The sequence below is a fragment of the Centrocercus urophasianus genome, unplaced genomic scaffold (assembly GCF_019232065.1).
Source record: "Centrocercus urophasianus isolate 14NV4802_14NV808 unplaced genomic scaffold, USGS_Curo_1.0 seq_25, whole genome shotgun sequence".
Lineage (NCBI taxonomy): Eukaryota > Metazoa > Chordata > Aves > Galliformes > Phasianidae > Centrocercus > Centrocercus urophasianus.
The window spans coordinates 10,244,133-10,258,206 of NW_024884811.1; the positions used below are offsets into that span (position 1 = coordinate 10,244,133).

General features: G+C 40.0%; 1 protein-coding gene across 1 annotated transcript in view; it reads right to left on the reverse strand.

Annotated features, from left to right (window-relative positions):
• Nucleotides 1-14,014, reverse strand: part of MTREX (Mtr4 exosome RNA helicase) — a 43,121-nt gene extending 29,107 nt beyond the window's left edge. Inside the window, exons 1-14 of the mRNA XM_042825588.1 lie at nt 13,886-14,014; nt 13,606-13,737; nt 10,801-10,867; nt 10,118-10,180; nt 9,133-9,245; nt 8,329-8,503; nt 7,993-8,083; nt 7,276-7,400; nt 5,019-5,117; nt 3,366-3,468; nt 3,076-3,207; nt 1,898-1,977; nt 1,142-1,252; nt 161-262 (exon numbers count right to left, since the gene is read on the reverse strand). Of these exons, the coding sequence (XP_042681522.1) occupies nt 161-262; nt 1,142-1,252; nt 1,898-1,977; nt 3,076-3,207; nt 3,366-3,468; nt 5,019-5,117; nt 7,276-7,400; nt 7,993-8,083; nt 8,329-8,503; nt 9,133-9,245; nt 10,118-10,180; nt 10,801-10,867; nt 13,606-13,737; nt 13,886-13,986 (1,494 nt within the window). The 5' untranslated portion in view covers nt 13,987-14,014. The remainder of the gene's footprint in view (nt 1-160; nt 263-1,141; nt 1,253-1,897; nt 1,978-3,075; nt 3,208-3,365; nt 3,469-5,018; nt 5,118-7,275; nt 7,401-7,992; nt 8,084-8,328; nt 8,504-9,132; nt 9,246-10,117; nt 10,181-10,800; nt 10,868-13,605; nt 13,738-13,885) is intronic.
• Nucleotides 14,015-14,074: the final 60 nt, after the last annotated feature.

Consider the following 14,074-nt stretch of genomic DNA (forward strand, 5'->3'; position numbering starts at 1 on the left):
CTTGTCTTCAGGAAAGAGAGTAGTGAACAAATAAAAATATTTTGGAAAAAAAAACGAATCTACTACACTGAAATGGATATGTCAACAGTAAAGTTCATGTTTGTAAAAGTTTAAATAACATGATTGAATCATTCTCCCATAGAACCTCTTTTTCACATACCCATCGGAAATCTTTCCCATCAAATTTGGAGGCACTTGTAAACAGTACAGTCCTGGCTGGCATATTAATTCCCATAGCAAAAGTTTCTGTTGCAAACAAGGCCTAAATAAACAAACCAAAGTTAGGCAAGCAAAAACAGACTCTTAAGCAAATGCAAGTAGTTAAACATTGCAAAAACTCCAGATTGCACTTCTTACATACTGTCAACACAGGAACATAGAAGCATTCAACATTTAAAAACTGCAACAAAAACATTCTTTCTCCTTCACTTACTTCTTCTAGGAAAACAAGAGGAATAGTTACATGACACGAAGTGCCAAAGTAAACACAAGTCCTGGAAATGCATTAAATATTAGAAGCACTTGTAGGATTTCAAAAATCACTCCTGCCTCTTGAACTTGCTTCTTCATAAGCATGCATCATACAATAGACAAAAATTTTGGACTTGGACTATGTATGTTTTAATACTTTAGAATAAAATAAAATTACAGATGTAATTATGTACTAACATAAGACATCTGCATCAAAGCGTAAAAGACTAAAGCATTTAACATGGGGTAAAAAGCAGCTTATTTCTTTTTTTTTTCCAGATAAACATGGAGGTATTTATGCAAATACACATGTTCTTCAAGGGAAAGGAGATGCAACAAATTAAGGACACTTGTAGAGCTCAATATTAAAATCCACAAGATAGACCCCTTCCCTCTAAATGTATGTAGCTCTTCTCAAAACTGCTTACTTACTATACTGCGTTTGAAAAAAAAACCAAAACAACACCCTAATTCTGCTAGAGGCATACCCAAAGCACAAAGCCCTTTTCAGTTTGGCATTTGCAATGACCTTTTCTCTCCCCTTTTTCACTCAAGAAACAGATTCCCACTGTATACCAGTATACAATCTGTGCTAAGACATACTTAGTTCGTCTGGATGATCAGCCGTATGCCAGAACAAGAAAAATACAAATGTGGACATAAAACATACCTTTATGAGGCCCTCTGAGAAAAGAATTTCTATGGTTTCTTTTAAGATAGGAAGCAGACCACCATGATGGATGCCTATTCCACGTTTCAGAAGAGGCAGCACATGCTCAACCTGGGAAGAAACACATTAATTAACACTAGTAAGCAAAGTGTAATGTGCTCTGCAGAAGCAAAACAACTGTATTGAAAATCTCTTGAAGTTTATGAAGTCCACCATTTCCTGATTCTAAATACAATAAAGACCCCCTCAATTTATTTTGTATTGAGAATTAGGAATGATAAGAACTGAAAAGCCAACAGTCAACCTTTTCAAAACTGGAGTAGTTCCTCAATAGGGTAAGGTCAACTGTGTAGCCACACTGTAATTCACGTTTGCAATCAGTATTTGTCTATATAAAGAACTTTCTGAGACGCTCAGGAGTTGATATCTGATAAAGTGCACAACGCATCTGTGGTTGAACTCTTCAGACAGTTTTATAAGCCCTTGTGTGTATTGAAAAACATACCTAAAAGAAGTAACACTGAAACAAAGGGCGAGAGCTCACTGTTCAATTTTGCCACATGTGATTTGTTAGAATCCCAACAAGAAAGAATCCTGGTCACAGAGCCCTATTTCACAAAGCCAAAGAGCAATGCAAGGAACAGTAAATTCAGTGAGATCAATTTATTATTTCTTAGACTATTATTCATAACCCATGGCCTCAAAAGTCACAGAGAACAGGTGACCAGCAGCTCCCCCAATTCAGTTTTCTCTCACCTGAGGAAGTTTTTTGTCTTCATCTGACAGACAGTCAATTGCATTATTGAACACTTCTTCAACCATCTTTTTTTCTTCGTCTGAGAAAGCAATTTGTAATTTTATAACAAAATCTAAAAGGTTAATAAGCTATGCAAATAAAGCAATTATGACATTCTGAGATCTGTAAAACGTCACAATAGAAGTAGTGCAAAGGCAGGCAGTAAAATCTACACAAAACCACCCACATCTATCCACGTCAGACAACTAACGAATGCAGGCTGCAAAGGAAAGGCTAGGACAAACCTAGGGGAAAATAACCCAAACCTCAGCTACTATCAAGCGAGATTTCTCAGCTTTATGTATTGTCTATGTCATGAATCTCCACATTTCCCTCCTACCTACTAGTCCTTGACTGTCCTCTCCACCAGTAATTCTTAAGCCTTACCTACACTCCACACAAGTACCAGAAACATCAAGAATTTGTATTTAAAGGTATGATCAAAGAAAGCTCAGAAATACATATCTCTATAATGATGCAGACCTTTACATTTTCAGACTGAAATGGCTGCACATTTTTTGCAATCTGAAGCAGAATGCACCACGACTGGGACAAGTGAGCAAGCAAGAACTCTGAACAGCTCACAAACATGAAACAATATTCTGATTTAAAACATCTCTTATAATTTTGAAACTACTCCGAAAATTTATGGGCCATGAACTGAAGCTCATTTTCCAAGCTTGGACTTAATCCACAAAAAAAAAAAAACCAAAACAAACTTCAGTTCAGCATTTGAGTTTTTACTTAAGTAGATGGGAGAGGAAGTAAGAAAAGTGGATTGAACAGCTGAGAGAGAACAGTGCCTCGTTATACGACCATTTTAACTTTGAGAGAATAATCAGATTTCCAGACAGAATTTTCTAGAATCTCTTGCACTACTATCTGTTCTATAATCTGTTCTACCTATTCCAAAGAAAACATTCAAATAGAATACAGCTAAACACTGCAATGATCACATACTACTCTGCATATGAATACATTCCTATTGAAAATAGGCTGATGCACTGGAATGGTATATAAGAAAGCAGTAAGTGTTTTTTTTATTTGTTTTTATATAAGTGAAATAGAAATATTTATCTAGAATAACATTTAAAGTAAAATTACAACTTGGGATAAACTGCATTTTACTTATTGTTACCTGTATTAAAATCTAACTTTGTCATCTGAAGAGCGTAGGCTTCACAATCCTTCTTACTGAAGCTGAAAATGATTACAGGCTGGAAATTCCTCTCCATGATCATCTTCACAATCTTAAATACGTTGGAAGGGCCTGCAGAGAGATTTCATGAATTTCATTTTAGCAAAAAATTTATCTTACAGAAGATCTAAAATAGAAGCATAACTTAGGTGCAGCCTTTTTTTTTTCTTTTCAAACAAACAAACAAACAAAAATAGCATAGTTTTGTAAGAAATCAGTTAAGAACTCACCTTTTGTTCCTCCTTTCCTGCCCTTCTGGTCTCCTTTTGCTAAGTCTCCTGCATCTCTGAGCACTTGCATTGCTGTATTAAAATTATCTTCTCTGAAATCTCCCTAGATATAGAAGACAACCTTTGTAAAACAATTTCTTCTTACAACAGCCTACTGAATAAATTCATAATACTTTACATACTGAGTACCGTTACTATATATTTACAGGTTGAAGGACAAAATAATGCATAAAGCCAGCAAGAGACATCATTAATGGCACAGCTCAGAATTGTCAGAATTACATTTGTATCTCTGGTTTAGTGCACATTATTTTAATCATTACACCACCTACTACAATAGACATGCTGAATGACTACACTGGTTTAACACTGATGGCCAACTGAACACTATTGCACTGCTTTCTCATAGTCTCTTATCAAATTAATGGGGTGAGAAAATAAGATGAGAAGGACTCAAGGGTTGACATATGGACAGGGAGATCAATCACTAACTACCACAGGAGGCGAAGCAGACTCAACACAGGGAGACTGATGTAATTTTGCCTTTTATGGGCAGCCTTCCCCCCCTGATCCTGCAGACTTGCAGCTCTCCAAGTGGTGCTCCAACATGGCTTCATACCACCAGACACATCCTTCAGGAGCACACTGCTTTAGCACGGAGCACCACAAGTGACAAATTCTCCAGACCTCCTACTCTACAGTGGGCTCCTATCCCTGGGCAGCAGCTCGGGCCTGGAGCCTGTTGCTGCAGGGGCTCTCCATGGGCTACAGCTTCCCTCATGCCACAGCCCTGTATGGGCAAAGAGCGCAGATCTGCTCTATGAGAAGTCCATAGGCTCCAAATGGACAGCCTGCCCCACCATGGCCCTCTCCACGGGCTGCAGGGTGTATCTGGAGTACCTCCTGCCACCCCACGATGACCTTAGTGGCTGCAGGTTTGCTTCTCTCCCATTTTCTGACTCCCCTCTTTCAGCTACTTCCACACAGAATTTTTTTCCTTTCTTTATTGTGTTTTTCCAGAGCACATCCAGCATTGCTCGTGGCTCAGCTTTGGCAGCAGTGGGTCCTTTTTGGATCTGCCATGAGACAGTTGTAGGGCTCTGCTCACAGAGGCCACCCCTGCAGTGCTCCAGCTACCAAAACCTTGACAGGTATATCCAATACAATAACACAAGAGCAAAACTGACTTTTTGGAATATATTTATGAAAATACGCTGCCCAATGAAGACCTACTGTTCATGGCATAAGATACTACTGTACAAGTCGTTAATGAACTCTAAACACATCACTATTTCTGAATCACCTAAACACACAGAAACACTCTGCCTCCTTAACTGAAGTCAATTTCAAATAGTACTATCATTTTAAAAAATAAATAAATAAAAATTAAGTGAGAAACATTAAAGGAAGTATCAGAAAACAAGGGTAAGGGTACTTTAAACAACTCAGCAAAGCGTTACTAAGCGGAAAACATGACACCAGATAACAAAATCTCTCTCTTCTATATGACTCCAAAAGCCACTCAGACATCACTGTTACCCACTTCATATTATAAACACACATATCCTTTGCATAGCCGATCAAATTTTGCAAAAGATGAAGTTCACTACTGATAAGCTAGGAAAAAGGACTTTCAAACTGAATATTCCTTACATTTTCATCAACAACAAGACGTAGTCCATCTCCTCCTGCTGGGAATATGTAATGCTGCAGTGGAGTAGGTCGATAGTCTGTATATATCACATGGCAAGGCTACAACAAAGAACAGTATACATATAAATATTTTATGTTTCTAATTATAATACATATATATACTTGCTTAATGGAAAATCTAATCCATTACTATTAAAATATGTACTTTTAAAAGCCAGAATCTAAGACTCAAAGAAACTAACTTAAAATTTCTTTCCTGTATATGGATTTTATACTAATGATGCTATTTAAATACACGAAACCTTGCAAATCCTGTAGGACACAAGCTGACAATAACATTTCTCTCTCATGAATCAGAAGAAGACAGGTAACATTCTCTTCTACATTACTACACAGACTCAATGTGGCTTAACATCTTTTAAAACCAAAGAAAGAACTATTTCCATTTTGTAATATCACCTGCATTATTTCTTGCATCACCCAAAAAAATAATATTGTTGACTTTTTAAAACGTTCAAGGTTTTAACGGATGAAGAAAGCTTGTTTAGAAGAAAACATAAAAATTTCCTTTAAAACATTGAATATTGCATAAATCTACTTTGAGAAGTCAGTTCAGCAATCTGCAAAACAAAGTCAAAGCTTTGTGCTAATCTTCAACAGACTTCTTTTATGCTAACACTCCTTTCAACACAAGCCATATGAGAATTATCTTTGGGTTATTTTTAAAACCAGAGCAACTTCTAGTGGATATTAACTTCCCAAATTCTAACTCACATAATCTTGTCTGCAAAACCATCTCTATAAAAAATAGAATAAAAATTACCTGAGTAGTTATGGGACAGGTTACATTTGTCACATTCCTACTTTGTTATTTTGTTTGCATGCTTATATATTATCTCCTGTGCTTTTATGATTTACTTTTGATTTCTGCATATCCTTTTCATGAATGCATCATACACATACTCCAAAGTAAAAACAGCACTGGCACTGCTAGTGACAAGGCTACATAATTTATACTGACTATGCTATATTGAGCACGAAAGCAATGCTGGCCTTAAACTAATTTCCAGAATTTGCTGTGAGAATCTGAGCCAGTAACTGCCAAGGAAAACTTAAGCCAGAGATAATACCAAGGGCCCTGAATATGGGAAAAGGTGTAAAACAGAAGTCCCAGAACAGATGGACAGCTACTAGTCACAGAAAATACACAACTCTGTCATCTGGGAAAAAAAACTGCTCTACTCATAAGGAAGTGAACAAGCAGCTGCTAAGCAAAGGGTGTGATAAGGAACCTGCCTACCACCTGAGATAGTAAGATATTTCTATAATTATGTAGGATGTATTCCAGGGACTAAAAAACATCTACTGACTGAAAATCTTCAGTTCAGAAAGGACTACCATGATGGCACTCACTACTGAGAAACTGATGCCTGCTATCCCTGCCTGTTCAAAGGACCTGCACACTGCCTCCCTACCTTCTTCTACCCAGTCTGACTGCTTCCAGAATCCTGCCCTGCACCCTACCTGCACCCAGTTGTTCAGCTTTATCTGTCTACCTAACTGTTCTAGGAACCCTGACTTTCTGAAGGCCTTTTGACATGACAGTGAGCTGTTCAGTACTGCAAGTGTGTGCTTTTTTCTGGAAATCTTCCTTCAACACTACAGATTGTCAATAAACACTTCCTGCACCCTATTTTGGACAGCAACTGAATTCACTGATCGTTCAAAGAAATCACCACATAACCAACATACAATCCTAACAGAAAAAGCAGCTAGATAATAATGAATTTACATGAATTTTGCAAGCATATCCAGGCTGTAACTGAGATCTCATAAAAACAGATGATGAACATCCTGCCTCTTACCTTGCCATCCTGCCTCTTACCCACTGACAAGCATGCACCTATTTTAATGCAAGTTTTTTTCCTTGAAACAGAGATGAATATGGTGTTTATTTATTGCAAAAGTAAACCCTTTGAAGTCTCCTGAAAAGGCTTGACTCCGAAAATTACAGTACTGTCACAGCATTTCATAATTCAGAGTATTCATTGAAACCAAGCTGGTGTTTAAATAACTGCTGAAAATATCCTTTAAAACAAATAGCTTTAATGTTCCTACACAGAACCAAAAGCCCATACAGATACAAAGGCTAAAAGTACATAAATGCTATAATTTATAAGCTATAACATCATGACTAAAGAGGCTCATACATCCACAAGATCACCAGGATAAAGGTATACTGCCTCAAAAAAGTGACCTGTTTGTGAAGATGGCAAATCCATTCAGCAAACTGACGAGCATTCGGAATAGTTGCAGAAAGGAACACATAATGAACATTGTCAGGGAGCAAAATGATTGTCTCTTCCCAAACCACACCACGTTCTGAAAATAATAAAAAAAGTCACATGGAAAATCTGTAATTAAAGCAAAGTTTTGAAGCGAAGCACACTTAATAACAAAATAAAAACTAAAAAATCAGATATGTTTGGTAGGACAAGGGGGAACAGTTATAAACTAAAAGAGGACAGATTTAGATTTGATGCTAGGGGAGGACATTTTTTATGCAGAGGGTGGTGAGGTACTGGAACAGGTTGCCAAAAGAAGTACTGGATACTCCATTCCTTGTGGCATTCAAGCTCAGGTTGGATGGGGCCATGGACAGCTGACCTGCTGGGGGGCAACACTGCCTATTGCAGAGGGGTTGGAATGGGCTAAGGTCCCTTTCAACCCAAATCACTGTGATTCTATGACATAGTTACTATACAAATGTCTTCAAAGTTGCCTTTTTCTCAACAAAGAAAATGCAAATTGCTGCACAAAAGAACAATTTCACATATTCACTAAAAAACAAATTTTGAATGATTTATGGTGCACTAAGATGACTGATGTAAGAAATAACAAAATTTTAGTTCTTCAAAGGAAACAGACTTTGCTCTTGAACAATAAAGACATGAAAACAAAAGGTAGAAGATACCTGAATCTCTCATGTAATGGATTTCATCAAAAATAACCCATGCAACTTCTCGCATAACCTCAGAACCTCTGTAGAGCATACTTCTCAAAATCTAGAAAAAGTGAGAAAAAATTGAGATAGAAAACTCCTGACTGAGAGTATAGAAGCATGAATTTACAGAGATTTACTTATTTTTTTTCAGTAACTAGAAGTTGAATCAAGAGAAGGAGGGAAATCATGAATTTTATAAATTTTTTTTTTTTAAACCTGAGCTGATAACATTAATCTAACAATATTAGACCTTATCAATCAAAAAAGGGTAAAAAAATAGACAGATCAAGAATTCATGTTGATTACCTCTGTTGTCATCACCAAACAAGAAGCTGTAGGATTAATGGTGACATCTCCAGTCATCAAACCAACATCCTGGAACTCTTCATACATCTCACGGTACTTCTGATTACTCAAAGCTTTAATTGGACTTGTAAATATCACACGCTGTTTTTCTCTCAAGGCCAAGGCAATTGCATACCTATGTTCAAACATTGTACATATTAAAAGTTGTCAGGAAGAAATTAACAACTTCTTACTTTCCTTTGATCTTCTGATTTAAAAAATAATAACCCCTTTGGAGAGCAATCAATCACTGACAAGTTAACGAATTTATATGGAATTTGAGCACATCTCATTTTGACCAAAAATCTAACTATTACTATTTGAACCCATATCCTAATATATTTATACATATACCTCACTACTCAGGTCAGCAAAGCAATTGTGCTGCCAGACCAAATCCTGACAAACATCCAGTTGTCAAACCCTTTCGTCTGACATACAGCAAAACAGAAATAAAATAAAATTCTGACAGAAAATAAAACATACAGAAACTTCTTTATTAGTTACAGATAAAAGCTGGGAAACAAATCCACATTGCAGAATTTTTCCTCTCCTTACACAGAAAAATATCTCAACAAGAAGACAAACATTAAAAAAGCCACTAACCACTACAAAAGAAAAACGAAAAAACGTGATATATTGAATTTAGTCAATTTAATTAAAAAAAAATGAGAAAAATAAAAACAGAAACAAAACAATGGCTGAATAAAACGACAGGAAAAACATCACATCATTCCCTGGTCAGACTGTCAGAAAATTACTTACTCTGCACACACCGTTTTACCAGCTGAGGTATGAGCTGACACCAGTACAGACTGGTTATTATCTACACACAAAATAGCTTCTCTCTGAAAGGCATCAAGACTAAATGGGTATTCCTGGAAAAATAAACAGAGAAAATACATATTTTTATCATAGATCATTATCTGTACCTAGTTATTTTCTGATTAAGCATGCAGACTACAGGCAGAAAGAAATCATGCAGTAGACAGCTGTAATTTCAATTAATCTTAAAAGTCAGGAAGAGAAACCATAATGTACCAGTGAAACTACTGTCTGATGTCACAGAATAAAAACAAATCATAACAACACTCCATCCGAGCACTACCAAACTTAAAATACAGGTATCAATCTCATCCATTACAAACCATCTTTCTGGGCCACTATCTAGCCTTACTAGCAAAGCACAACCTTTTTCCTCATCTACTTAGCCCAAAAGATAACAGAGGTAACTTAACACATTATTGCATTTCTAGTATAGTTTGGACTTTGCCTGCCAGTCTCCAAGAAGAGTTTTACAAAATCAGTAATACATTATATTTGCCTGTGAGAGAGTGCCTCACAGAAGTTTTCACTGAACAAGTTCACAAATGCCTGTCTGCCAAAGCCTACCAAGACATTCACTGGACAGTTTTGCAAAGTGTGGGTGGAGAGCTGAATACTACCGTCATGAAAGTTTAGCGTTATATTCTTAGAGCTGATCATCATACTCAGGCGTGTTAATTCTAATATTAAATTCACAGTTTATCAAGCAAGAAGTCCCACTCCTTCCCTTCAAGATTGTGCTGGGACTGTTTATCTGCTTATTCCTGCTACCTTCAGCCAAAACAGGGGCATTCTGTTACTGCAAGACTCCCTCCTTCAACTGCTTTTCATGCTGATCTTGCAGAGCGCCATGCCTATGGTTTATACAAGAGGTAAGTGGACATCAGTGCTTTTAACCCCCTTTGTACAAATCTCACACACATACTTTTGCAGGTTTTCCAGTCCTTGGCTTCAGACCTGTGAACTCTTCATCTGCTGGAAGTGCAACCTATAAAACGCATTTTAAACAAAAACGTTAGACCATCCTGTGTCCGCTCCAGTCACAAGTAAAGCTATGACTACCTTGGGCAAGAGATTACAAATATATTAAAACTTACCTGAATTTCTATTGTCCTGGTTCTATAGGCTCATGTTCCAGTGTGTCCTTCCTTCCTCTTACCATCTCTACCCACCTCTATCACCAACTACTTTTCTTAGTTCTGAAACTCTCTGCTGCCTGACGTGAAATGTGTCTGCTTTAGCTAGCTTGAAACATGAACTTTTCAGGCCTAGATGCAGTCAGGGCTTCTGACCACCAGAGGTTATAGGCAATTACTCAGTTCGTATTGATCTCACTCTCCTTATAAGGAAAATGTCTTTACACACGTGAAGTTCCTGTCCCTTGAGGGGACGAATGTTCGAACATTCTCTCATGTTAAATACTTAAGTTCTCTTCAGTTACTACATTACAACACGAGCAACAATTTTAAGTGTGTTATCAAATAACCTGTAATTAGTACAACAATAAATATAAACAATATTATATAAATGATATTATAATATCAATAGTAACACATGCATTTCTACAAGAAAGTCTAGACTTTCCATGTTCATTTGCATTGCACTTACCTCATGTGTGCAGCCTTCAACAGTTTCCACAGCTTGAACCTTCACATGTGGCATCAGGTCTGCCAGACTAAAAACACTTAAGTTAGGATTGTCAGAAATGTATGTGAAAACTCTGTTTTCTTTACATTTGGGAAGAAGTTAAACGTCACCTCTACTTTAACTGCAACAAAACAAAACCGAAAAGATGCACAAGCTTAAACTGCATAGTACTAAGTACTACTAAGTACTAAGATTACTTGACAGTTACATTTTACTACACGTTAACTATATACTTTAGCTATCACACTTTCTGATTTTTAACACCTAAAAAAATTTGTATCACAAAACATCTTTTGAATCGTAGAATGGCCTGGGGTGAAAAGGACCATAATCATCATGTAGTTTCAACCCCCTGCTATGTGCAGGGTCACCAAACACCAGACCAGGCTGCTCAGAGCTACATCCAGCCTGGCCTTGAATGCCGCCAGGGATGGGGCATCCACAGCCTCCTTGGGCAACCTGTTCCAGTGCGTCACCACCTTCTAATGGTGAAGTGTGAAAAACTTCCTCCTAATATCTAACCTAAACCTCCCCTGTCTCAGTTTAAAACCATTCCCCCTTATCCTATCACTATCAACCCTCACAAACAGCCATTCCTCCTCCTGTTTACACTCTCCCTTCAAGTACTGGATTGCCACAACAAGGTCTCCCTACAGCCTTCTGCTCTCCAAGCTAAACAAGCCCAGTTCCCTCAAGCTTTCCTCGTAGTAGAGGTGCTCCAGCCCTCTGATCATCTTAGTGGCCCTCCTCTGGACCTGCCCTAAGAGCTCCACATCCTTCCTGTACTGTGGGCCCCAGGCCTGGATGCAGTTCTGCAGATGGGGCCTCACAAGAGCTGAGTAGAGGGTGACAATCACCTCCCTCTCCCTGCTGGCCACCCCTTTTTTAATGCAGCCCAGAACACAGTTGGCCTTTAGGGCTGCAAGTGCATACTGCTGGCTCATGACCAACCCCCACCAGACTTGTCTACCAGAATCTCCAAATTCTTCTCTTCAGGACTGCTGTCAAGGAGCTCTTCCCCCAGTCTTTATAAATACCTGGGATTGCCCTGACCCAACTGCAGCACCCTGAACTTGGCTTTACTGAACCTCATTAGGTTTTCATGGGCCCACTTCTCCAGCCTGTCTAGGTCCCTCTGGATGGCTTCCCTTCTCTCCAGTGTACTGACTGCACTGCTCAGCTTGGTGTCATCCACGAACTTGCTGAGGGTGTACTCGATGCCATCATCTGTGTCACTGATGACCCTTTGGCTGCCTCCAGCCAGCCAATTCCTAATCCATCAAAAATCCATCCATTTAAAGTCCATTCTTCAAATCCACACCTCTTCAATTTAGAGAGAAGGATGTGGTGAGGGACCATATCAAAAACCTTGCAGAAGTCCAGGTAGATGACATCCATTGCCCTTCCTCCATCCACCGAAGCCGTCACTCCATCATAGAAGGCTACCAGATCGGTCAGGCATGATCTGCCCTTGGTGAAACCATGCTGGCTGTCTCAAATCACATCTCACATGTGCCTTCTATGAGGATCTGCTCCACGATCTTCACAGGCACACAGGTGAGGCTTACTAGAATGTGGGTCCCTGGGTCTTCTTTCTTCCTTGGGAGCAACATTTCCCTTTTTCCAGTCACCGGGGACTTCATCAGATAGCCAAGTTTTTTCAAATATGACAGAGAATGGCTAAGCAACCACATCAGCCATCTCCCTCAGAACCCTGAGACGCATATCATCCAGCCTTGTGGACTTACATACATTCAGCTACATGAGGTCTCAGACTTGTTGCACTGTTACAGGAGGACAGAAACCACTACCCACACCCTCACCTAGAGTTTCAGGGTCCATGGCATGGGAAGCCTGAAGACTGAGGCAAAGCACTCATTGAGTACTTTGAGCTTTTCCTACATCCTGAACCAGCTGTCCATTACCTTTCATCAGAGGGGGAACTCTCTCCTTGTCCTATCTCCTCCTGACTATATGCCTGTAGAACCCCTTCTTGTGTAGAACCCTCTCACATCCCTTACCAAGTTCAGCTTAATCTGTGCCTTGGCCTTTCTAATTCTATCTCTATGCATACGGACAACCTTGTATTCCTCCCAGGCTACACAACCTTGCTTCCACTTCCAGTACATTTCTCTCTTTTGTAGCTCAGAAAGCAAATGGTATCCTGGGCTTCATCAGAAAAGGGTGGCCAATAAGGACGGAGGTGATTGTCCCTCTCTACTCTGCTCTCATGAGGCCCCACATGGAGTACTGCATTCAGGTCTGGGGACCCCATACAAGAAAGAGAGGAAGCTGTTGGAGAGGGCCCCAGAGGAGGACCACAATGATAATCAGGGGACTGGAGCACCTCCCCTACGAAAAGAGACTGTGGGAGCTGGGCTTGTTCAGTCTGGAGAAAGGGGGGTTGCAGCTTAATGATCCTTGAGGTCCCTGCCAACCCAAGCCATTCTATGATTCTATGATTATTTCAGAGAGCTACTGTGGGTACTGCGGGCAAGCACACATTTTAGTGACACCACTAAAGGTGAAACTGACTTAAAATGGCAACTCTGGATCTACTTTCCTTCTTCACAAGCACCTTTTGCTTACAGTGTTACTCCTCATTAGCACACCCTCACATAAACATATCAGATTCAACAGATTCGTATCTGAATTCATACTAGAGCAAAGCCTTACACACTCATCCATCACAATAGGCGTTCAGTTCATCATTTTGTCCAGCTATTGTTCCTTTACACAGCCTTTGTAAGCAAGCCGGGTACTTACTTATTATCTTCTGACGTGACATCTTCCAGTTTCGGCTTCTTTCCCGAACTCGCTCCTTCCGTGCTGTCGACCTCAGCGTCCCTTCTGGTTTTCCCCAGCCCGGCTCCCGACGGTATGTCCTCCTGCCGCTTTCTGCGAACACAGAGGGCGCAGATCGCACATTGCTCAGGGCGCAACCCGGGAACCCGCTCAGGAAACGCCCCACGCGCGCAGCATTTCCCCACCAAAGCTTCCCGCCGAGGCCAGCCACCCCGGGCCGGCCCAGCTCCCCCAGCCTCACCCCAGTCCTCTGGCAGCCTCAGCGACACCCGCTTTGCTTCTGGCAGCGGCCGCGTCACCCTCAAACACGCTGAACAGCTCATCCCCAAACGCGTCCGCCATCTTGCCGCGCTCCCACAGCGCCCCGCGCGGTGCAGCCCCTCCCGCCAACCGCTCCACAGGTGCCGCCAATGGCAGCGGGGGGGCGGGC